At 40.4% G+C, this 26140-nt stretch overlaps 1 protein-coding gene across 1 annotated transcript in view; it reads left to right on the top strand.

Moving 5' to 3' along the window:
• The window catches only part of LOC129105723 (protein unc-13 homolog C), a 90416-nt gene that overhangs the window by 11617 nt on the left and 52659 nt on the right, over window positions 1–26140 (top strand). Inside the window, exons 3-13 of the mRNA XM_054616897.1 lie at window positions 3084–3162; window positions 5639–5644; window positions 5915–5986; window positions 9964–10183; window positions 11342–11569; window positions 15207–15348; window positions 16957–17126; window positions 18837–18952; window positions 19251–19414; window positions 24604–24760; window positions 25245–25313. Of these exons, the coding sequence (XP_054472872.1) occupies window positions 3084–3162; window positions 5639–5644; window positions 5915–5986; window positions 9964–10183; window positions 11342–11569; window positions 15207–15348; window positions 16957–17126; window positions 18837–18952; window positions 19251–19414; window positions 24604–24760; window positions 25245–25313 (1423 nt within the window). The remainder of the gene's footprint in view (window positions 1–3083; window positions 3163–5638; window positions 5645–5914; window positions 5987–9963; window positions 10184–11341; window positions 11570–15206; window positions 15349–16956; window positions 17127–18836; window positions 18953–19250; window positions 19415–24603; window positions 24761–25244; window positions 25314–26140) is intronic.

Raw genomic sequence — 26140 nt, 5'->3', positions numbered from 1 at the left:
AGCCTATCTTTGTGGTCTGGCTTTATCTAGTGCAGCTGCAGACTTGCCGGTTGCAGGAGATGGCTCTATCTTGTATGCCACGCTGAAAGTAGCTTAGCTGATCGCTGTTCATGGCACCCACTTGCAGCTTTGCTCGTCTTTGAGTGCTGTGTGTTGCTGTGTTCGTGCAGCTTTTGATTTCACCTCACCCAGTTAGAAAATATTTTCACAGTTGTACCAAAAATTTGGTGTCTACAAATATCAACTTTTTTAAGGATGTATACTACCTAGGCCTAAAATAACAGGATACATACATTCAAACTCTTATTTTGACTGGAATTCTTTATAAATTTTTTCAAATGATCAGTGCCTCCTTGAGTACCATCACCATGAAAAGACATGCACTTGCACAGAGATGTGCACTGGAACACTAATGGTACTATAGAGCACTCTGGGTAATGGCATCCATCAAATACTCTGTATTGTGTGTTCAATCAACGTGATGGTCCAGAGTTATTGCTTTTTTAATGGTTACCAATTAATATCTCGATGATGTGATTTTTTAACTGGTGTCAACTTTCAACTAAACAGATCAAACAAAATGGAAGACATGCATTGCCTTTTGCAGAAACTGCACATCAACAACAACCAGTATCATGTTGTTTTCATCAGTGCACAGTTTGATCTTTCTCTTGTGAACAGCTGTTTTCTGTTTGTAGCACATTAGATCATGATTATGCTGCCATTTATCACCCATGGATCAATAGCACAGTAATTACACCTCTGCAGTCTTGCTTATTCAAAGGGCTTGTCCTCTTGCAGTTTGTCTCTAAAATGGCAATATGATACCAACCGCTTATGCTTACCTAATGTCCCATGTCTCCATAGCTAGGATTGTTAACTCATGTAATGTTATCGATCAAAGGCATCATTTTTACAATTTATGCTGTATTGATTTAGACTTTTCTATATGCAAAGAATGATAATCACATTTAAACCTTTAGCTGAGAGCCTTCTGTTCAGCTTTTTCTACTAGTATTACTATATATGGGATTCCTCTGTTCATTCTCCTTGAGGCACATGTTGACTCTGTCTCCATTTCTGCATAAATTGTTTGGCAAAACAGAATTGTGTCATCAGGCGGCCGGTAATAGTAGATTAGTGTCCTAACTAAGTGTCTGTAATTTCCGGTAAGCTGCTCTTTCCTAACACTCCACCCTCTTGTCATTTTCTCCTTTCAGACAGCAGTGATTTGGACACACAGGTTTTAAGTCATTGTTAATCATCAACCACGTGGTCCCTTGTGATTTGCTAGCATGTGCATGTGTTTGTGTAATCATTTTTAAAATTTGTCTTCTGTGTGTTGTCGTAAATGGTGCGATGGTGTGTGGATGTGTAGGTACACTCAGGTGGATTTGAAATAATACATCCGCCTGAGTGTATTTGTGAGAGTGTGTTTGTTTGACTGTGGATAAAGTGAAGTGATATCTGTAGGTATGAAAGGGAACGTAGCATGTGCCTTTGAGCCATCTTATTGTCACTTTGTGCTGGTTATCCTTTCATCCCTTTTCAGAAAATGATTTGTGTCAAATTGGACAGTTTGGTCAGTGAAGGGGGAGCGTTACACAATAGGCAAATCTGGCCTGAAGCACCGAGAGCGGCAAAACTCTCCTCTTGAGCCCACACATTACATTGATGTGGAACAATTTGGTCTTTTGCCTGTGGTGTCTTCCCTCCCTTCTCCCTGTTCTGTTCTCCTCCTCTCTTATCATTTATCTTATCCTGAATTGACCTCGGAATGTACTGTATATTCCCAAGTCGTTTTGTCATACTGTATATTTATTTTGTTTAGTTTTGCTGCTGTTTGCTTTGTGTTTAGCTGTGTGCACTTTGCTTATATTTCTTGTTTTACATTCTGTGTTTCTTCTATCTGCAGCCTCGTAGTATTTTGGACCCCAAAGTGCTCGGCTTGCAGTCTGGAGGGTGAGTGGTGGCTCATTTCTTGATCTGATCGGATCCCAAATACATCAATCTTAGCTGCTGTGCTGTTTTGTACCCCCATGCTGAGGCACATGTAGCACAACTGTTGCAGACACGCTGATTCTCTGGCATTCACCCCCCGTTAAGGTGGAATGCTCCCTGTTTTGTGACGAACCATGGAGAGAAGATGAATATACAAGATGCCTGATGCCTTCACAACATCTGTTGAGGAATTTATGCTCTTGGCTTCACATATCTGATTGAAATCTTATTCAAAAATGTGTGTAATTGATTAAGGTAGAGAGTCTATATGAAAGGTAGATGAAGCCAACTGTTGTCATATGAAGCCATAAGGGAAAAAATAGCTTATAATCATAATTATGAAAAACCTCCATTACCTGACTTTACAGCCATCTGCAACGTACATTGTGCATACAGTAAAGAGGCAGCGAGAGCTAGGGGCCCCAGGGTGAGGCAAGGGCCGGGGCAACTCGTCAGATTGTGTATCTTTAGGGTCATACCACTGATGTCGCTGAGAGGACTGACAGGAAAGCTTGAGGAGCTTTATCCTTGTGGATTCATTGGGGCCTTGATGTCATGCTGAGGTCATTAGAGAGGCTTTGAGTGACAGTTGAGGTGATGCCACTGAGAGCCTCACGGGAGAGGAGCGAGACTGGTAGGAAAGCAGTGAGGGAGCCGCGGAGTGTGGACAGGAGAGCTGGGGCGATGGAGAGAGTAAGAGATCTGGAGCTGAAGTGTCGTCTGAGAAAAACTCATCTTAAAGTGTCCATTTTTTGAGGTGTGGAGAAAGTTAACAAAATGTAGTATACATATGTGTCATAACATTCATCACTGCAGAAATACCCAATAAGCATTTAAATAACTAGGAAGAGGGAGTCTATGGGATCAGCAGAGGGTGAGAGTGATTACATGGAGCTCCAGTGTTGGTGATCTGCACCAGCCAAGTGAAGAGGAAGGGGTGAGACAGGTTAGGTAGGAGGCATGATCCATGGTATTTGCCGGCTGTGTAAATCAAGACCCCCCCCCCTTTCACTGTTGTAGTGTCTCCCCGCGCATGGCATTATTATGATATTAATACACTTTAAATCTGTCTTCTTCTCCAGGGCTGGCAGTATTCTTTATGGTATTGACAGCATGCCAGATTTACGCCGCAAGAGGACAATGCCTCTTGTCCGAGACCTGGTGAGTCATCGGCCTCAACAAGGTTATGTGTGATTAATGTCATGTCTATCTGGGTGACCCCACGTTATACCACACTGGTGGAATCCTGCTCTGTGTGAGTATGGACCACTGAAGAAGACAATGATAACTTTACTGGGTACCTGATAAAATGTTATAGCGCTTGAGAACAACATTGTCTGTTTCTTATCGATATATAATATCCTAGGACTAGTCTAGGACTTATGTTAGACTTGGTATTCTTTAAGATGACATTTCTGGTTATTAAAACATAACTCTGGATATTTGATTTAATAAAAAAATTGTGACATGCACACATGATTGGGATGATTGAAAATACTTTTCTCTCTTTGTAGACCTGCTATGTAGTTCTAAAAAAAAAAAAACTGCTTCAAAATTCACATTAACTCTAATTGTGATATAAAAGAACATGCCAAAAGGAGTTCATGGGTGATAAAAGCACCCCCTTAATACTATTGCTATTTTGTGTAGTGCACTGCTTTGTGGCAATGTTAATGTAACCCTAGATATAACTCTAGGGCTTGATTAATTAGCCTAGAGAGGGTGTTTAAGACATTGCATCTCAGTGATGCTCCACGATTAGTTTTTATTGCAACATAATGTGTCATAACATATCCCACAGAGAGGCCTGTTGCAGTGCCGTCCACTTTAGCACTGTGCCACATGGTTAGTCTTTCTGAGAGACAGCATGCTGTCGTGATGCCAACAGTATTCATGTCTGTTTCTAACTGTTTGTCCTTTATGTGAGCACAATGTGCGTCTGTCTTGTGTATGTTTGTTTATCATCTTCATGTATTTTGGTCTAAAGGATGGAAAAAAAATTATCAGAACTCTAAAATTAAGTTGATTTTAAAAAACAACCTATGTAATACTTAAACATTCTACTCTTAAAATAATTAGATTTTTCTTGTGAAATAATATGATTATGCAGCTTGATGTCATGCCAAAGATGCTGATGAATGTTTATATCACGGTGAACAACATGAGTTGATGCTGTATTTGTCCATATCTCTCATGAAATTAATAACCAACAATGTCTTGGTAAGTATGGGTTGTCGTTTTTTAATTTTTAATTATTTTTGGATTTTGCGTGTATATTTGCCATTTCTACATAGACCCATAACAGCTATGGGTGATATTTTTCAGTGAGTTGTCAGATTTCAGCCTCGCCGATGCTTGGCCATTTTTCTTCCTTTTTTTTGTTGTTGCTCGGCAGGTGTCGATAAAATTGCATTCAACTTGAAATGTTGACAACTCAACCCAAAAATATATCCGAGAGACTTCATTGACTTCTGATTTAACTGTGTGAGGCTTTTAAATCATGTAAAAGTGACACTGAGCAAGCCTTTTACACGTGGGATGAAGTCAGTAGTCAGCAAACTAATTGGTCCCCTTTTCATGCCTCTCCTTTGTCAATGTCCCCCATTTGCTGTGTGATTGCTTCCGGGCAGCAACAGCGTTTGATTTGGAACGGACAGCAGGGTTTCCCCCGTATAATGGCGGGATGCAAAAGCATAAATAAATAAAAATCGAGCGTTGTAAATGGATTCGCAAAGCATTGAACGCTGTATGTAGATGACCAGATAACATCTGGACACAGGGTCTTCTTGTATTGCCCGTAGCAACCTCAACAGTGCTGGTGCATGTTGATAAACTTACATCAACACTCGCAGTTCATGTAGAGGTCACGTTCCTTCCTACATTCTCCATGGCTTCCATGGATCTTTACCATAGCTGGGCTGTACAGAAAGAGGGTCGTGGTAAAGACTGATCCAATATTGTCAGCTGTCCATGTCTGCATTCCTCTGTAACGTAACTTCCTCCAGTATGGGATAAATGTTTCTGAATCTCTGGTCACTCAAACTCAATGGATATTAACATAACAGCTAATTTACATTTGTGTATTTGTGTGTGTCTGTGTTCTACTCGTTTGTGTGGGTGTGTGCTGTTTGATGTTTGAGTAGGTTTCTGAATGTCTGAACAGAAGTGTGTTTGTGTGTGCGGTTTTTTTTTTAAGTGTGAGTGTGTGTGAGTCTGTGTTGTGCAGTACAGCTGGCTTCACCCATACGTGAGTGTGTGCGTCTTGTGTTTCTCTGTTTGTGTCAAAATAATGTGCAGAGCAGACAGCAGAAAATATGATCAAAGCTTCATCCAACAGAGAACTGAGTAAAAATGCCAAGCATGACTGCAGTTAAGTAACTTCCAGTGCATGAGTGGATAAAGAATCATGCAACGGCTGTTTAATTTCTCTTGATGAATAGTTGAATCGTTCTAGAGCTCTTTGCCGTAACCAGCAGTCCTGCATGGCAGTTGAGACACCTTTGCGCTCAGAATGGATAGTAAATACAATTCTTCTGCTGTTTGTGCTTTCAGCATTCATCCTCCTGCTCCTCGTCTAATTCAATTTCTTTCTTTCTTTCTTTCATTCTTTCTATTTACGGCCTCCTGGAAAATACAGGCTTTGGTAAGCAAACTATATGTCAAAAAAACGCTTCTTCTGCATCCATTACAGAAAGTCTTGTTTTTGTTTTGAGCTATGGCTTACCTGTTATTTAGACAATTTCTCTTTTGTATATATGTGACCTATATCTATTCAGGCTTTTACTTATTTTCACAAAACATATAATGCCCAATTCACAGGGCCACTGTGTGTAAATCCATTGAGATTCTGTATAAAAATGGGTCGGAGGATTTACCCTTCTTCATCATCTCTCCTTTCCCCTCCTTCTCTCAGACCCTCACTGCTCGAAAGGCAGGCATCTCGTTCGCTCTGGTGAACCGGTCCACCCTGAATAATGAGGATCTGGTGAGTACTTACATGTCTGCAATGCCTGCATGGAACGTCAAAGTCTGTTTACTGTGGAGTCTAATTGGGTAATGGAGGCTTCTGCAGGGACATTGGATGCTGGACCCGTGTTGGCTCATTATCTTTTAGGGGCGCTGCATTGAGATCAGGGTGCTGGAACTATGACAAAATGTTATAGCTGTGCTGTTTACTGCAACAATTGTACTTAAGGGCCCGGCTAATGTTGCCAGGAACACCGGGTTCCGAAATGAAAATTGGTTGGATGATTTTTCTTCCAATGTATATATAGCATGCCATCATCTGTCTGTCTGTCTGTCACTGTCGTATCTATAATACACACTGCAGTTTATGAAAATGGTGTCTGCGGCCAGCTACTCACTCTTTCTGCTGTGGTCCGTCTGTCAGATTATTTGGCTGAGTTCAGATATTATAAATTAGCCCCAACCTTTTTATTAGTGATAATAATTGCTGTGCATCGAGGAAGACAGAGCTATGCAGAAAAGGCAGAATGTCTCAGTCGATGGTGTGAGACACTTTTGAGTTGACCTCCAAAGCTCTCTCTGCATTAATTGATTGCAATCCTTCCCTCCCAGAGGGAAGACGGCATTATAGGATGCAAATAGCTAGCTTCTTCAGCAAGACAAACAAGCAGACAATTTCATATCCACTGATGTCCAACATGGGGCTGCCTTAGCCGACAAGATTACTAGATTCAAATGTGTTCTGAACATCATGCACAAATATTTCATCTTTTAAAACACGAGACCTGGCTTTCAATTTGTGCACACTGATTTGTGTGCATGTTCGTATCACTTATCTATTTCACACACTTGACTTGGTCCTCATGGTCCACATGCCCAGTTGTCCTCCAGTGCAAGGGTCTTGATTGCTTACTAATATGGGTTTTATTAAAGGGGCTTTAGGGATGAACAACTCATGTCCCAGATGAGGGAGGAATGACGTGATAGACGCACTGTGGTAATTGCCGTAGGAAGGGAACTGAGTCTTGTGCACATTTGGACACTGCACCACAGCGGCAGTATAAGGACTTGAACAAGGATAGTTGTCCAATATTCGGATTCGGAGTAAACAAGGAATAGTTAAATAATTGGTGGCCAAGGGGAGCTGAGTTCTGAGCAAAGCTGCAGATTGTGCGGTCTTGCTAAGTAGGACGAGCAGATGTCAGAGTTTTATCTGCTGCATTAAGTCCAGGAGAGTGCTTTCCTGTGAGAATTGCGAGAGTACTCAGTAAACGACCATATGCTGTTTAAGAGTGTAGAAGAGTGAGTGGAAGAGAAGAGAGAGGAAGGGCGAGAAAAAGAGGGCAATAAGAAGAGAGGATCAGCGCTAAGAGTGTCTTGTCATCACGACCCCCTGGCTCTTATTTGTCACTGATCAGGCAGCCATGTTGAACAACCCCCCCCCCCCCCCCCCCCCAAACTATTGGGAGAGATGTTTGAACCTATTTAGAGTGCATCCATCTTCCGTCCTCTTTCTGTCTCATCTCTGCTCCAATTCTTACATTGTATTATCTGTCAACACGATACATTTTAATTTGATTAAAATATCTTACTCTGTCATTGCTGACGTATAGAAGTCTCTCATTCTGCGTCATGTTTCCCATGCATCTGCTTTTTAGAGCAGGAAGGGACATAATGTGTGGGCTGGCTAATGGCCCGTGTGTCCGCTCAATGTTCTGTGCTGCATGTGATCCAAGCACCAGAGCCTTTTTAACAGCGACTGACAACAGAAACTGAGGATGTGTTTACCTGCTGAGACAATGGCACTGTGAACTCACTCAGTTGTTCAAAGGAGAAAGGGAGCCACGATCTGACATGGGTCAAGGAGTATCTGGAAATAAGATGTGATGCGTTGCTTTAAGTCAGTTCTGATATCATCAGGCAAGTTGTTAGCCGCAAACTATGCTACATTGATTTTAAAATGCTTTCCCTCTGATTCCCACCCAAGTAATTTTGGACATTGCCAAAAAAAAAAAAGGGTTATTAGATCGAATTTAAGATACTTGCAAATGTTTAAATTTGCAACATATATTCCTTGTTAGGGCTGTGATGGCACAGTAGTTAAAGCAAAATATTGGCGGTGTAGAAGGCAGGAGGAGGATAGTGAGGATTGAAGTGTCACTGAAGTGGCTGACGAGGACAATAGGTGGTGAAATGTGAATGGAGGAAGAGAGATTCGGCTCCTTTCTCTGTCATGTTGCTCTCAGGCAGAGGCTGCAGCTGTCAATCAATTGCAACAGTGTCTTGCACAAAATCACCAGGGTCACCTCCCAGTGTAACACATGAGACTCACACAAGCAGCACTCTTCCCACATCTGCTGCCCAGTGTGTGCTGCAGTGTCAGGACTGACAGCAAGAAGACAGACAGAGAGAGAGCGAGGGCAATTTAAAGAGACAGAAAATAGACTTTTGGTAATGCAATAGATGAAAAGCGTACACTCATGCAATTGTCAAAGAATTGCCAAGGCCAAAAATGAAATAAACAAAATAGAGACTAGAAAGAAAAAAAAGGGATAAAAAAGGTCTCTAGATTTCCCACGCTCACTCATCTCCTGCAGGCGGTGTGAGTATTTAACAGATCAGCATTAAATTTGGCGAGTAGCAGGCGTCCGGGTGTGGCCCCGATCTAGCTTGTGTGTGAGTGGTGGGTAAATCTCAGACATCTGCTTCATCTCATCGTTCTCAGATTAAAAGGGGAAATCTCTCTGTCTCCCTACTGTGTTTCATTAAAGGTCCTCCAGGACTCCGCAGCCTCTCTGTTGCATCAACAGAGGGTTCGCAATGTTAGATGGCCTTGTCGTCCTGTCATCTGGTGTCATTTAATCAACTCTGCAAGTGTATGTGTGTGTGTGTATTTGTGTCTGCTGTAAGTGCGTTCCAGCGAGCAGTGCAGTACTCTTCGTGGTAAAGTGCAGAGCTACTGTTCAGGTGTTAAAGCCCATTGTCAACACAGGGGGCTGACAGCAGAGGGAGGGTGAGGAGTGGAGCGTAGTAGAAGTGGAGAGCAAGTACCTCTTGAGGATTTATTTAACCACCATACATCTTCTTCTCTTCCTCTGTCACTTTCTCTCTTGCTTGCTCCCTCTCTCTCTCAATCTGGATAATGCTCACTTTTAAAAACCTTATTTACAGCATCCATTGATTCTGCCTTCAAGAATTGGCAAGTCCCGGCCGGTTTTTCCAGCCCTTGTGGATGGCAGGGCTGCTGCAGTAAAGCACTCAGTTTGAGGAGGCTTCTGTTACACAGCAATCGGCCTAGACAGGCCTTGAGAAGTCTTTAGTATTTGGTCTGTAGCAGCCTTATTCAGTAACCACTCAATGTGAACAAAGCCTGTGGGCTAAGGATGCTGTTAATCTAAGCTTAATGAGATGTAAGGCTGATTTACTTGCATACCGCTGACCTCTACATTGATGATAAGGTAATCAGAAAAAAGGATCAACAAAGCCTCCCACATGTTATCTCTCGGAATAAAGTAATCTGTAAGATTGCTTTCTCTAACAACAGAAAGAAATGCTCCAGTACAGATGAAAGATAGATAGAAACTTATATAATTATAACCAAGATTACTAGAATGAAGAAGTGTATGGTACATTTTAAACCAATTCAGACTGCAGGTCAATTGGAATTGAGCCGGCAAAAGCTGTCTCTGTTAAACTTGTATACTTTATGCAATATTATTAGGCTATATTGTGGTCCCTCAGCAGGTGCTAAAGAATTCCTCTTTTTTTATTGCTGATCTCAAGAAGTATTGAATGTTTTTGAAAAGCAATTTAAGTGCAAAGTTGTTTTTATTAACTTTTGAAGATATAACAAGATATTTTCTCTTGATCATGGTGCCATGACTCAGCCGTATCTTGTCTGTTTCTTGCACCCCCGCATATTTTCCTTGTCTATCATTTTCTCCATAACTAATATTATTTTCTCACAATTTCTCAATGCCTTTTATTGCTTTTCAGAAACTACATGTCTTCAAGAAGACTCTCCAGGCCTTGATCTACCCGATTTCATCCACAACACCCCATAATTTTGAGGTGTGGACGGCGACTGCACCCACCTACTGCCATGAGTGCGAGGGGCTGCTGTGGGGCATCGCCCGCCAGGGAATGCGCTGCTCAGAGTGCGGCGTTAAATGCCACGAGAAGTGCCAGGACCTGCTCAATGCAGATTGTTTACAAAGTAAGAAAGTAGATTCATCCCATAATGCTTTGATGTACAGTTCACAAAGACTTTGAAACCCAAAGCCATGTTCTTACAAACGTACCTTTGTGGGTAAAGTGCTACATGGGTGTGCGTAGTTTGTGTGTGAGACAGATATAATTAGAAAATGCATTGCAAAATAAGTTGCATTCGTTCTAATTTTTTGAACATGCTTAATGTTAATTATCTTGTGATTTACCTTTCTTTTTGCACGGCTCGCTTATAATCAAACAACTGCTAAATCATTTTTTAGAATCGGTTGAATCTGAAATCATGGTTTGTCTGGAAATCTGTTAAGAGCCCACAATCCTAGTGTTACACTTCTTCTCCCACATTTATATAAATGCCAACACTATACTCAAAGTCCTACAGTAAATGTGAATGCTGTTATTGGGATTTTTATCATAAATATTACATATCCTCTTGCACTTAATAGCTTCAAGTAACATGGTGCATGTACACTGCTCACTGGCACTCATTAAAGCACCCAATCAGCTTTTTCAATCAGGAACACCCCTGTTGTTGCGGTGCAGTCAAATAGGAACAATGTGACATTCAGGCTTCAGGATGATCCCCAAGGCAATCCTTACACACTCTAAGTGGATTAGCTACACTCTGGCTGTTATAAAACTCAATGTTTTGTTACGGCTTTATACCAGCATTACAATGTTTTATAGTTCAAACTGTGTTAAATCTTTATCACATTACGATCTGCACTCAAGAACATACTCTGGATACATGATACTGTACATCTGATACAGGGAATGAACCGCTATTTGTGCCTCTTTCATCTTACAGACACACAATCACATACCTAACTACACACATTTTAACCCGACATTAAAGTGTGAATTTGTGTATACCCATCCTGCAAACCCACTCACACAGTCAAAGTCATAGTGGCACACATTATATAGGTTACCGGATGGTGTAACACAGTATTGTACACTCTTGCAGTATTTAAGATAAGAGAAAGTCAGGTAACCATATTTACAAAAATATACGACAGGGAGAAAAGTGCTGAATATATATGATAGATACGCTGACACTGGGATGGATCACAAGTTTTTCTACCAATTATTTGGTATTAAACATGCAGACTACCAAGCTGAAACACAAACTTTTGGCTTGTTCCAGGGGCAGTGGAGAAGAGCTCCAAGCACGGGGCGGAGGACAAGACCCAGAACATCATCATGGCCATGAAGGAGCGCATGAAGATAAGGGAGAAGAACAGTCCTGAAGTGTTCGAGGTCATCGAGGAGATGTTCCACGTCTCCAAAGAAGACTTCACCAGCCATTTGAAGACAGCCAAGCAGGCTGTTCTGGATGGGACCTCCAAGTGGTCTGCTAAAATCAGCATCACAGGTAACCATGGTTCCTGTGATTACATGAAAAAGTTAATCTTCATACCCTCTGCTAAAATTTTGACTGTATTAGAAGAAGCTTAGAAATGTCCTGATAAATAATGATGATGAATGTACTGATACTGCTGAAGGTGACCCTTAACCTTTGGTCCATGACCTTTAACCCTTTGCTCAGTCCTCCATTGCCAAATCAACAAAACTGCCATTACAAGTCAGGCTCATCTGGAATGACAAACATTGTTATTATAATTAGTACTTACTTCTCATTAACCTCAAGATCTTGGTCATTAACCTCTGACACTGAACCACAATCAGCAATGCATATTTAATTAGAAATATAAATATAAATTGATCATGTATTTTGGGGAGAAGTAATTTGTTGATACTGCTGTCATGGTTGCTAATGCATCACTGTTTTGACGAAAACAACGATTTATTTGGTCATAATGTGGAGACATTGAAACCAGGACACAAATTGCTAGACTCATCTACTATTTACTCTACTCTACTCTTTTAATAACATGTGAATCTTGAATAGGAGCTCAGTTCGTGACACGCAGCTCTAATGAATACAAGACTCAGATTGAGGAGTGGGAGAGCTTATCAGATTGCAACAATACTTGCCAAATGTTAAATGGTGGCACGGTAAATACAAAGCTTCTGAGAGGCAGTAATAAAGGGGCAATGGTGACTTATTATTATAGTAGAGGACCTACTGCCACTGACAGAGATATTCTTTTTGGGCTCACTAGCATGCTGATTTGTACGGGGTACTTTGAAATGAACCCCCCACTGCTGCCCTGCAAGCTCTCTCAGAGATGCCAATCAAAATGCCATGTCCCTTAGTGCAGTTTGACAGTACAGCACGTTACAGCACTTTCAGAAGGAAAACATTTTTTTTTTGTTTTTTTTCATGCATTTATGTATCTCTTTTGGGGCAATTTCCTGGTCGCATAAAAGCGTTTTGACTGTAATGTAATGTAATGTAATTTTAGTTCCTTGGATAAAATAATGATTAGGTGCGTTAAACAATTCGGATGGAACGGTTTCTCTTTTCAGTCTTAAAGGGAAAATCATTAGTTGTTCTCCTTTTTCTGACCTCTCTCGTCTTTGTTTACCTTCCCTCTTAGTGAAAGGCAGTAGATCTGAATCCCATGTCCATAAACCAGTATAATTTCAGGAACTATTTTTCACACTGTTCAATTATATAACCTCTGTTGTTTGTCCCTATTTCTGAAAAACCGTAACCTAAAAAGAATAATCATCCTTGAGGATTACAAGGCTCTTCTTTTCATTTCACTACCTCATTTACATACACATGGTGCATTCGATCACTTAACCACTGGGTTTCATTTTATTTCTAGTTAACAGACAGAAGGGAGGCCAGGAAGTAGGCTTTGTAACCTCGACCCTCGGGACTCCAATCTATCTCTGTGGTTTTCCGTGCCAGGCCCAGCTCACGTATTGCTCACCTTGCATTTCTCACAGTGTCAATTCACTGGAGAGAAATAGAAACAGAGAGGGGGGGAGACAAATAGAGAGTGAGATGGAAAGGTTAGGGAGAGCAATGAAGAGGACTCTAAGAGAGGAAGAGAAGAGGTAAAAAGAGAAACAAGAGAGAGAGGAAAATGGGATTGAGAGAGACATTAAGAACACCCAGGGTTGCCTGGGTTAATTTCCCACAGGCTTATTGAACATCCCATTTTAAAATATAATTATTGAGTTGTTGTTTATGTCTCAAACATTCGATAAATACGGACTGACATTGACTCTGCAGCACTCTCGCAGCGACCATGAGATATCCTGTATCTGGCTAATGTGCACATTAAGAGGTTTGGCAGTGGATGTGAACCTTGATCTGACATACAATATTATGCTTATTAAAAAAAAAAAAAATCTTTGCTAATGACCAAATCTGCTACTGTACCTGCCAATTCACTGATTGCATCATTACCAAACAAACATGCCAAAAGGAGTATGAGTTTATTACATAATAGTATTACCTTTAGTTAAATGGTTTAAGAACAGTTAGTTCACTGTTTACTGAAAGCGTTGCTCAAACAGACATTATTGTATGAAATGGGAAAACAAGTAGTCCTTTCCACTGTTCAGTTTGAACTCTTCATACCACAATCTGTTTATGCCTCTGGGTATGCCCTCGTTGTTACTCTACTCTTCTAAAATCAATAAAAATCTTGACCTTTTCTCCCTTTTTGTACTAATAGGCAGTCATGTAAACTGTTCAGGAACTTTCAATTCTTTGAAAGTTATATACAACTCTTGTTGCTTAAAACTGTGAAAACCTAAACCCAAACAGACTCAATAAAGGATTCAAAAGGATTTGAATTTGATAAGCAGATTCAGTACTGGATTAAAATGCTATCAAACTCCAACTCTGCTCCCAGCTTACTCCATTTAAAGCAGGGGGATGTGCAAAGTGAAGCCACACTTGAAGGCGGGGCAAAGCGCTGGCTATCATACATACAGAGGAGTGGGGGAGGGATACTCTAGGGGATAATTGTGCTCATGTTTGTACATCCTAAATGTGACAGAGGTAGGTGCATTCTTACTTTTCCAATTCTACACATCCGGCCATTTGGACGTGAATGTTGGATTTTCGATTTTGGATGTTACAAAAACGGTCAAATGCAGCCCCTGTGTTCAGACATAGAAAGCTGTGAGGGCTGGGGTTTTAGATGCCGCTGGATGAAATGACTTGCACTTTGTTTGTTTTGAAACATACTTCCCCCTCTATATGTATGTCGCTCTTACTACAGGGGGCATTTGATTTTCAGTACTCCTGGAGCAAGCAGGCCATGGTTCTTCAAGCCTCTAGATCCTTCCCACCTACTTCTGTCAGCATTGAGCTGAGGGATATATATGTACCCTGAATTATTTAGACTGTCACTTATGCATATTTAATGCCTCAGTGTCCTTTTTCCCTTTTATGGCGCTGTGAAATACTACTGTCTCTCCTCTGCACCTTCCTGTGTGAGTGTGAGTGTGTGTGTGTGTGTGTGTGTGTGTGTGTGTGTGTGTGTGTGTGTGTGTGTGTGTGTGTGTGTGTGTGTGTGTGTGTGTAAGATATAAAGTCGTAGTCTTAGCTCAGCATAGACATATTGTAGCCGTGGGCCAACACACGGGGATGGGATCTACCTTTAGCCTGGATGAAGGGAAATATAAATCATAAATGTAATTAATACATCACATAAGCACAAGAATAATAAATGTGGCTGCTGTCAATGAACCAAAGAGCAGCTTAGTTGCCTCAGCTTTTGGCAAGTGCACAAAGTTGCTGTAGGCACTAACAAACCCTCAAATCTTGAGTTGACACCATAGAATCAAATAAATAAATTTCAGGAAACTGACTAGTAAGCACTTAAAATAAAATATAGAGGTAGATGCGTGACTGGAAATGAGAGACTGTTGTAAAACCTCCCCCAACAGGGTGATGCTTTCTGTTTCTGACGTCCAAAATAATATGCCCCTGTGAATTGAGTGAAGTTAGCTATAGATTAGTATAAGTAGGAAGTGAGTTAATTTCAGGATAAGTAACCTTAAATCTTTAAGGTGGTCTTATATGTTGCTTATGGTATTAACAGTACTCTTTACTCTTTTCAACCCTGTCTTGTCTTCAGTGATGAGTGCACAGGGCTTACAGGCCAAGGATAAGACCGGCTCTAGCGACCCTTACGTCACCGTCCAGGTGGGCAAGACCAAACGCAGGACAAAGACCATCTTCGGAAACCTCAACCCGGTCTGGGATGAGAAGTTCTACTTGTGAGTGCTCTCTACTAATTTGACCTGTATCTGACCAGCCAATCCCCACTAAGATTAAGAATCATCTGTTCAAGGGAATCTTAAGGCCTTAGTAAATACGTAAACAATTCTTTTTTTTTGTGACTGACCCTGACGAAAATTACTAAAAGTTATGACATCTTATATGCCAGCTACATTGAAGAGGATTTGGAGATGCAGACACTGCCAAAAATGGTTTATGATGCCAACCTTCATAAACACACACACACACACACACACACACACACACACACACACACACACACACACACACACACACACACACACACACACACACACACACACACAGCCGCAAATAAAACTGTGTTTCAGCTGGTATGTTAATCTGCAAATCTAACAGACATCAGATTGAAAATGCGAGGAATGATTGTAAGTGAGTTTCAAGACAAAGAAGAAGACAAATTTAAACATTAGCTTGACCCCAAATTAGCTGGAAATTTGCAACCTTTGAGAACCCCCGTCAAGGTTTGCTTTGCTTACCTTAATAAAGTCAGTTGTTTTGATTAGCATAGCAACAGAACTCTGAAAATAAGAACCAGGTTGACAAAAGAAAATGTCAATATATTTTTGGAGCTGTAGAACAAAATATTAGAGGTAGTTATTAGTGGCTGTTCTGCTGTGATATGTCGGCAGGGTTTGTAAAGTCATTCCTTTGGAGGTTTCTGTCTATAGTTCTCGGTCATATTCCTGTAATAATCCATATATCTCTTTAAATGTAAAGGTATTATTTTAAATTATTGTTAAGAATAGTATTTTGTATATGCTCCTGAGATTCTCTATATCTATGTGTGCGTGCGTACACGTCCTATCTCAGCATCAAACTAGGCTCCACACCTGTAATGAGCCTCCTGTGGTGGCTCTTTCCCATTCAACGGGGATGTAGATTAATAGAGCGATGCATTACTGCTAGAGAGCAAAGTCCCGAGCAATTGTAGCAGCAGCAGCCAGTGCTTCCCCCGGAAAGGGATTAGTTAAAAAAAATAAAAATAAAAAGTACTGCAGATACTGTTTCTCTGGCTGTTGCACCCAAGATGTCATTAGAACAAAATGTAATCTGTCAGTTTTAATTCCAGAGCCGAAGAGTCTGACCCCATCTGAAGCTAAGTGCTTTGGCCACCTCTGTTCTATTTAGCAGAGTCATTATTGGGAAACGTCTGTCAGCTGCCCTGATGCAAAGAGGAGCAAAGAGACGGACTTTAAGCTTTCACAAACATATCATCCATGCCATGAATGCTATGCAGTCATTCTGGTGAAACATTCAGCTCTGCTTTGATTATATTAGCATGCATTGGGAGTAAAAATAAAGAGATGCAGAGTTACACACTCATTCATACACACCCCTATGCATGCACAAAAACACACATTTTCTCATTTGAATCCAGGCAAGAATTGTTCTCCATATGTGTCCAAAGGATCAGAGGTGTCTGAACTTGTACTCATGCATTTGACTGTCATTCTGCTCTACTGAATACCCCCAACCCGATGAGCTGTCACTGAATAAGCTGCTGCTGATGTTGTTCATGTTGTTGTGATTGTTTTGACCTGACATAATCATCTTCCAAATCACAGTGAATGTCACAACGCCACTGACCGCATCAAGGTGCGTGTGTGGGACGAGGATGATGACATCAAATCAAGGGTGAAGCAGCATTTCAAGCGTGAGTCAGACGATTTCTTGGGCCAGACCATCATCGAGGTTCGCACTCTGAGTGGAGAGATGGACGTTTGGTACAATCTAGGTATGTTAACCATTTGATCTCAGAGCGTTGCTACAAGTGATATTGATTCCCTCAAGATAATCTTGGCAGTTACTGTGGTTATTATCAAGATAAAATGTTGACGTTATGTGATATTTTGAGATATATATTGATTTGTTATTTTATGCAATACAACATAGGTGTGTTTTGGGATTAATACCAAAACAACCCAACTTTTTTTTTCCATTTAACAAAAGTTGACAACCCTCTCAAATGTCTAATTTTGTCCACACAAGAGCTTTGCCTCACTAATAATAATAAAAAAAAAAAACAGTCTTAGATTGGCAAAAAGTTAAAGTTCACAATTGCTCAGAGGCCACGGTTATATCTTCAATTTGCTCGTTTTGTCTGACTAATTTCCATTGACTAATTGTTGGAGCCCTACTCGACAGTTTCCAAAATGTCATCGTTTTAGACCCATAAGGGTCAGTACCAAGAAAAGTGTTGTGTTTGATGACCAGCCCTAGTTACAATTGTTATGATTACAACACATTTCATTTAAACTCTTCCTCTCGTTGAAATTTAGCCATAAAACAGGAAGAGAAAGTGTGGTCCAATTGAGATCATTACTCAAATCATCATTATTATCCATTTACCAAGAAGGTTGGTAAATGGCTTTGGTTCAGTTGTTGTACTGCTGCTGTTGATGCAGGGACTCTCACTGTTTCCACTCTCAAACATCACTAGTATCTCCATGTTACATGAGGTTGAATGTGCAACATAATGCAAGCTCCCACTTCAGTTCAAGTATGATGACTGGCGGGTACTGTCTTTGTTTGGCACTCTGGCTAAAAGGAAGCAATTTGTGGTAATTTTGACCCCTGACCAATGCTGATGCTCTGTGCCTTTTTAAATGTCCACAATGAATGTTTAAACAGCCCTTTGCTGGTGTGGGTGTCCACCCCTCCAGCTGCTCTCCTCTCTAAGCCTCTTCATCTCCTCTTCAATCTGGGCTTTTCCGTCCCTTTGTCACAATTATTTTTCAATTGTCTGTCCCTGGACCATCTGACAGTAGTGGGACATTTCCCTCATTTAATACAGTAGAGATGAATTGTATATGAGAGCACAGAGGGGAGGCATTTAGAGTCTGTAAAGAACCCCAGCAGCTGTGGAGTCATTGGCTCTTAGACCTGCCAGGAATGTGTAAGCCTGCATCTTTGTGGCTGTGTGTGTGTGGGGTGCTATAAATGAGCATGCAAGAGTGGTGTGCATATACTGTACAGTATACGTGTTACTATTGCAAATGCAGGTGTATTCTCATAAATTGAAATTGCATGGCTGTGAGCATAGATATGATGTCATTCTTGTTTTACGCCACCAATGTTCTTGTCATTAATGTTGTGTGCTTTAGATCATAAATGTGTTTCTCTTTTAGTGTTGTAAATGTCCGTCTGAAAGGACAGGTTTTTACCGAGGTGGACAACAATGTTGTTTATTGAATAGTACAGTCTTTAACTGACTAGGGTTAGTTTGTCCTGGAGCTTAACTGAATGTAATACAACTTTTTGAAAATATTCTTCTTTCAGCTTCTCCAGATTTTATCAGCAATAAGGAAAAATTGAATGCCAAACCTATGAGATACAATTTAGAAAGCTGTACAGAGACTAGCAGTCCCAGCTGGTCCTTCCAATTGGTACTTACTCTTCAGTTCATTTCCGTGTATGACTAACCCAGCTTGGTTGTGTGTTGCAGATAAAAGGACTGACAAGTCTGCGGTATCTGGTGCCATCAGACTCAAGATCAGCGTGGAAATGAAAGGGGAGGAGAACGTGGTTCCTCCTCATGGCCAGTACACCTGTTTACATGAGGTAACCATCATCATGTGACTAAGCATTAAGCTAAATGAGTTCTCACTCAACTCCAATCATTGTCTTTGGGAAGCTAGGCATTAAGTTTGCAAAGACAGGTACTAAAAAAAGTAATTATTTGTTGTGATTACATCGGAAAGCAAACTAACAGGATTTTTTCAACAACCAATAGTTAGAGCATTGTAAAAAAAAAAAGATGCCACCAGCTTTGATAAGGGCCTTAATTTGCTGTTACCTGTTGTGACTCTGTGCTCCATCACCGTAACCTCTTCTTTCTTATCTCTCGTGCCACTCACAGAACCTGTTCCACTACCTGACCGAGGTGAAAAACAGCGGGGTGGTGAAGATCCCGCAGGTGAAAGGTGACGAGGCGTGGAAGGTCTACTTTGACGACGTGTCTCAGGAGATAGTGGACGAGTTTGCCATGAGATACGGAGTGGAGTCCATCTATCAGGCTATGACGTGAGTACCACCCTGATCTATGGCCTTTTACCTCACCAATCAGTCATTGTCTCATTGGGCAGAGTGGAGGAGATAAGGAGATGAGAAAAAGGAAAGCAGAAGGAGAGGAGAAGTAGTAAAGATGTCTCCTCAGCAGAAACAGAGCTTTGGAGGACTATCGAGCTCCAAAGTTTGATTGATTAATTGCTGGTCTCCTGGAAAAACTCCCAACCTGCCTTGGTCACATTGATCATGGACGCCCTCTCTCTTTCCGTCTCTCTGATCCTCTATGACCCTGTCCATCCATAAATGTCTCCCTCTCCCTTTCCTTTCCCACATACACACACACATAAACAACCCAACTAACAGGTACATACAAAGACACACCACCTGAAACAATGAAATCACTGAATATTAATCAAGGTCATGCAATGCCATGTTACATTGTTTAGTATTGCTGTAATGTAATGGTTGCCACTGCAGAAGTATGCGTCATGCATCTGTCTTTACATGTACAGTGTCTATCGTCCAGTACACTATTGGCCACTGTAGCTTTTTTGTCTTTAAACAGCAGACATTGTTGGCAAGAATGCTAAGTCCTGTGCACCTCATTTCAAATGCAGTGTTTCCCATATAAAAGTAATTTAATGTGGCCCATTGAAATAGGTTTGCCCCTATCCAAAAGCATTTTACATTTATATGTTTTTTCAAAACTCTTTCTGGTAAATTCAGTTTAAACTATGTTGATTCAAAATACTGTAAGAATTGTGCATTTTAATATTTGACCACTGGGTTAACACCAGACAAAGAGGAAATGAAAAGTTGTGACCGTGTGGTTATTAAATTTGAGCTTTAATCTAAACTGGTCATTAACTACAGCAATAGCACCATTCTCAAAAGTTATTCTGAAATTTAAATCAGTTGCTGGAAGTTGGAAGTCATTGAAGACATCAGACACCGTCTAAGTCATCCATCTATTCTGGTCTGAGCTTCCATTTGGTTTTATTTCTCTTACTTTCAATGTTTTGGATCTTTTTTATGTTATATTTTTCTTTTGTGCCTCTTAGTATGTAGGGATGTAAACAAATACATGTTCAGATTAGCCCAGATAATGTGCTCTGAGCAGATATGCACAACATCTGAATTGTAGTTGATCCCCCTTCAGGAGACAGAGGACCTGAAGTAGGGGACCGACTCAAAAGTTCATGCAAAACGGCTAAGAGAGCTTTCTCACTTTTATCACAAACACTTAAGACCAACCTTATATTCATCTTCCACTGTTATATATGCAACCTCTGAATGCAATTCTAACTTGTATTTAACTACCAAAACAAACTCCCCTTTTATATAGACTTTTTATACAAATCATGCCTTATAATTCAACTGATTTAGGTACATGGTTGATGTATCATGTTGTATTTAGTATATTTTGAGTGCACTTAAATATGGAGAATGAAGCCATTATTGGTAGAAGCCCTGACAAATTTTGTTAGATTTCCACATTTTATTTTTTTTAATTGATATTTTTTGTGAAATTAAAAGGTACCGATAGTAGTTTTGGATTACACTTTTTATCTCTTGTTCATTGTTTGCTTTAGTAAGTTTTAATTGTAAGTGAGACTGAGTCGATCTAAAAGTGTCAATCTGAATCATCGAACTGCACCTTTTAAGCTCTGCTTCCTGTTCAGAATACGCTTGTTGGGCAGTCCCAGTAGCTGACTATGTAATTAGCTGCTGCCGCCGTAAATCAGGCTCTAATTACACACAGATTGTGTTGGCAAATTGAATGAAAGGCACAGCTCACATTTTACTTTCATGTCCAGAAATCTGACCACATGCATCCTTGAGATGAAGAAGCACTGATAGATTGTGTTGCTTTTAATGGTCTTGATATAATGAGCTGAAATATACGTTTACAAATTAAAAAATAAAATACTCTTGCTATTTTTTTATGTTCTGTAGCATTGTGAGACCAATGTTTCCTTCAGCATGATGACTATTTACCGTTACCCTGACTTTATCCTGTTTCTTGATTTTTTTCCACAAGGCCCCAGGCAGGTTGGATCCCCCGCCCCCTCCTTTCCAACCTTTCTGATCGCATTGATTAAGACTCAACCTCATACATCCCACAGCAGCTGCTTTCTTGATCTTTCCAATGGCCCCGTAAAACAGGAATGCTATTGGGTTTCTTTTTTTTTTTTTAAGCCCTGAAAAGCTTGATGTAGCTGTTTCTAGGATGCTTCAACATCCCTTTGCCCAATTCACACTGTGTCCACATAAGTAAGGAGTGGAGCTGCTACAATAACGACACGTATAAAGCGTTATATATAGGGGTTGACACAATTGATTGTTTTATAGTTGTAAACCGTGCCAGGTGACATACTGTTGTGTCAGTGTGACAGGGTATTGCAGCGTATGACGGATTGCAGGGTTATTTAAGTGCAGACAAGTGAGGTAGTAAGTTGCCTTATTACAAGCTTCCTCAGGTTGAGGTAATGCTTCGGGCCTGAACCTTGTTTAAGCTCGGCGTTTCTCATAGAAGCACCTATTATGCTTCATCAGGAATTTATGAAAGGCCCTACCTTTCCGTTTTCCTCATCATAGATCCTTGACTCCCAGTCACTCCTGACATGATGGCAGCATAAATCACAGTAGCTGCAAAGACTCAACTATCCCTCCTGTGCCCCACACAACAACCCCCAACATATCCCTCACTCATGATCGTTTTTTTCTTCATCTCACTCTATCAACCCCTCCCTACCTCCCTCACATCCCACCATCCTGTTTCTCATCATCTTTTTTTCTCATTTCTCCCAGCCATCTGAAATCGTAATATAAGAAGTGAGTGTGTGTGTGTGTGTGTGTGTGTGTGTGTGTGTGTGTGTGTGTGTGTGTGTGTGTGTATGTGTAGTGCGTCTAGTCTGCTGGTAGAAACCATGGCAGGGTAACACGAGGAGAAGCAACGTCTTCCTCATGAAAATTGGCTAAGGAGATTGAGCTCTAAAAGCACCATGGGAATTCAGCGGATGCCATCATCACTCTCTCTGCATCATTCTCTGTGCTCGCCTAACCCCAAGTGCTCCTGGGTAATTTGGAGGCTGAAAGCAAAGTAATTAAATAGGCCTCCCGATGAGAACATGTTTGTGTTTCTATTTGAGTGTGTGCCCGTCTGCTTGTGTGTGTGCTTGGGCTGCACTCAGGAGGGGGAGTAAATCTGTAATCATTACTCCCCATAACGTGCAGCCTTTTCCAACACTTTGGCCTTATGAAGCAATGACTCACTGTGCAGGATGTTCTTAGTTTCAGAATCTCCGTTCTCCAGCTATACAATACTAGTGGTCACCTCTAATTTGTGATATATAAAATATATTGATAAAAAACATTTTGATAACACAAATTCCCCTTAATAGTAATATAAATAAAGTAAATGCTTAGTTGTATTATCCAAACACTAATTTAAGTGATGGGTTAAATAATATCAGTTTCCTTCTTTTTGTGTTTAAAAGCAACATTATGTGGAATGTACACTAAAGGGAATTTGAGTTTTGTTGATCCAAAACCTAGCCGATTATAGTGTGTCTTTGACGTTCATTTCAAAGTTAGCATTAAACAAATGCAATTTTTATAAAGCTCAGCTGGCTTTAAGCTCTCAGGCAAATCATCCAATGCGCCCATATGTTTGGTTGCCATTGGTCTCGCCAGAGGCTGAAAAAAAAAGCCCTAGCGTATATATTTTTTGTCTTCTTCATCACAGTAAACATACAGATTATTGCACACGCACATTTTCACATGTGGTGTTCTATTCAGAATAATATAATCCTTTGTCTGCTGTAAGAATGGGTACGGAGATGGCAGCAAAAGTCTATGTTCACTGAAGCTACCAGTGAATTATAATGTGGGAGGTATTCCACATGGCTTGTGAGGCAGCAGAGTGAAGTGTTAAAAGGAGCATATGCTCTTCACTCAGGCAGAGATCCCTGCTCAAACCAGGCCTCTCTGGCTCCGGCACTTAATTACTGCTGGGTAGCGCTGTGGCAGATGTGTGTGTGTGTGTGTGTGTGTGTGTGTGTGTGTGTGTGTGTGTGTGTGTGTGTGTGTGTGTGTGTGTGTGTGTGTGTGTGTGTGTGTGTGTGTGTGTGTGTGTGTGTGTGTGTGTGTGTAATGAAAGAAAGAGAAATATCATCACAAATCTGAAGTGGCAATACATGAGCCTGTCTCACTGCGTGAAATTTAAAGTTCAGGGAGTTAAAAGAGCTCTGTAGACGGGAGAAAAGGAAACAAGATTTATCTAAACAGAAGACACAAACTTTGTAACAGTAAAATGCTCTTGCTTCAGTCCCTCCCCTGGGTAAGATCCCTTGTGTTATTTTAGTGCGCTGCATAGTATTGAGATTTAGTTTGTGCTGGGTTAACATCTGTGGATTCACCTCAATGAAAAACACTTACCTCTGCAAGTGTGCATACTGTGCTTGAGTTTGTCTTGGTTGTATTTGTTACAGAATGAAACAAACAAATCAGTAAAATGGTACGCAGTAAGATTTACATTTCTTTCTTTTGTTCCCCTGGAAGGGATTAAATCACAGCCCCCATAGGATCCCTTTATCAAATTTACTTGCTCCATCTATTACTTTGCAGCCTTATGTCCTTAACTATATAGGTTATACAGCTGTGATTTATGACATCATTGGTTCTAGATAGTCCCTGAAGACAAGAATATAGTACATGAACAGAGCACTGAACTCCTTTTCCATTCACTCTTCCACCAGAAGTAATTGTTTGGGACATAATATGAAACAAAATACGTTCTCTCTTCAGCAGTCAGTCAGTGAAAATAATGAGGAAATACTGTCCTTACGTATGTCTGCTCAATTTCTGTTTATCATGGTAACTATAAAGCAATTGACAGAAGCAGGGTTTAAGATATATATTTTTTGAGCTCTATATTTAAAGGAAAATGTTCTTAATTGTCTTAATTCAGAATTATGTTCTATTTCAGTGCTTTGTTGATTATGAGGATTACCTAAAAGCAAGTCTTTTGTGATGTTCTCTGCCTGGAATTGTGTCATTAATGTGGTGTCTGTCACTGTCCCAATCTTTTCATTTGATTGTCTATTGATCCGTGGTGGAGAAATTATCCGACATTGTACAAAAATGGCTACAGCATTGCCCCTATGCTAGGTGGAATAATAGCTCTCTCTTCTCCTCTGTAGGCACTTCTCGTGTCTGTCCGCCAAATACATGTGTCCCGGTGTGCCAGCAGTGATGAGCAACCTGCTTGCTAATATCAATGCATACTTCGCCCACACCACCACCACCACCACAACCACTGCCTCCGCTTCTGACCGATTTGCTGCCTCTAACTTTGGGGTAAGCGCACCTATTGTTGCCTTGTTGTCTAACATCCACAGACATTACAGCAGTGACAGAGTGCTAAATGAAAATGTGGGTTTCTATTGGCTCCAGTTAGACTTAAGTAACATCTATTGCTGTCTTAGAGTCTGATATTAAACCCTTGACATCACTACTTTTTGGTCATCAATCTCATTAAGAGTTGATGATAGAATTTGTTTAAATCGAGTCGTCAATTGAAATCAACCAAATCTCAGAGGTTGCCAGTGCTTTCCGATTTAACTTTTAATAAGCTAATGTTGTAAGGCATCAAATAATATTTCTAGGCAGTAAGCCGAGTCTGGCAATATTGCTAAACCCCTACATTTTGTTCCAGGCAGTACAAATGAATCACTGCAGGCATAGCAATGCTACTGACCACCCAGTTTTATACATGTTTAGACACAATGCTTTGTGTGTGGGGATAATCTGAACTGAATTATGGATTTTTTCATCCTGACAGAGGGAAAAATTTGTCAAATTACTGGACCAGCTGCATAACTCACTAAGGATTGACCTTTCTAAATATCGGGTATGTATGGACTTTTGCATCTGGTGTGTTTGTTCAATGTGGTTTTTGTCAATTCGAAATAATGATAATTCTTACAGTATAATGTAAAATTCACCTCAAATCCATAATAATAGTATTTAGATAGACAGGAGGAGCAAGAGCAATTCTCCCTTTTTGTGAAAATACAGGTTTCCATTTAGTATGGACTGTTTTTCTACATTTGTACCCTTTTAAATTGATTGTGCTTTTCACAAAAGTGTTACCATCTAAGGTGACTGCAATTTGGTTGATTTGATAGGCTTCAGGGTTGATTGAACTGTTTACTGTACACTGTGTGCTTAATATATCTGGCTTGGAGCAGCAATCCATTTACACTTTGTTTCAGATGCCAAATGTGTGTCTGTCGCCCTCCAAACATGATTATTGAATGGATTCTCTTCTTTTTTGGATACAGTTCAGGGTGTATTTTATGAATGCTTGCCGCGTTTGAATCCCAAAATGTAGTCACACAGCAGGCACATTAATGCAAGGTGTTAAGGTGTTGTATATATCGGGATTAAGACGAGGTAAATGCCATAGGTGTGATGGTGTCATACCAAGAATGACATTTGATAATGTCACATGTGTCACACTTATGTTCCCATAGTATGAACAACATAAAGTGTATGGCTTTGATGTCTATTTGTGGTTTTAAGATGTGATAATGAACATACATTGCTGTTAAAAAACAAAAATGAATGACTGAATCAAATTGAATTATTAGAATGATGAATGACTATGAAGTGTTGCAGTTTTCAGCAGAGAGAAGCCAGGCACATAAATATCGATAATCAGCCTACAGTGTCAAG

Source organism: Anoplopoma fimbria, chromosome 2, assembly GCF_027596085.1.
Source record: "Anoplopoma fimbria isolate UVic2021 breed Golden Eagle Sablefish chromosome 2, Afim_UVic_2022, whole genome shotgun sequence".
In the NCBI taxonomy this organism is placed as follows: domain Eukaryota; kingdom Metazoa; phylum Chordata; class Actinopteri; order Perciformes; family Anoplopomatidae; genus Anoplopoma; species Anoplopoma fimbria.
This window is presented reverse-complemented; position numbering and strand designations above follow the sequence as displayed.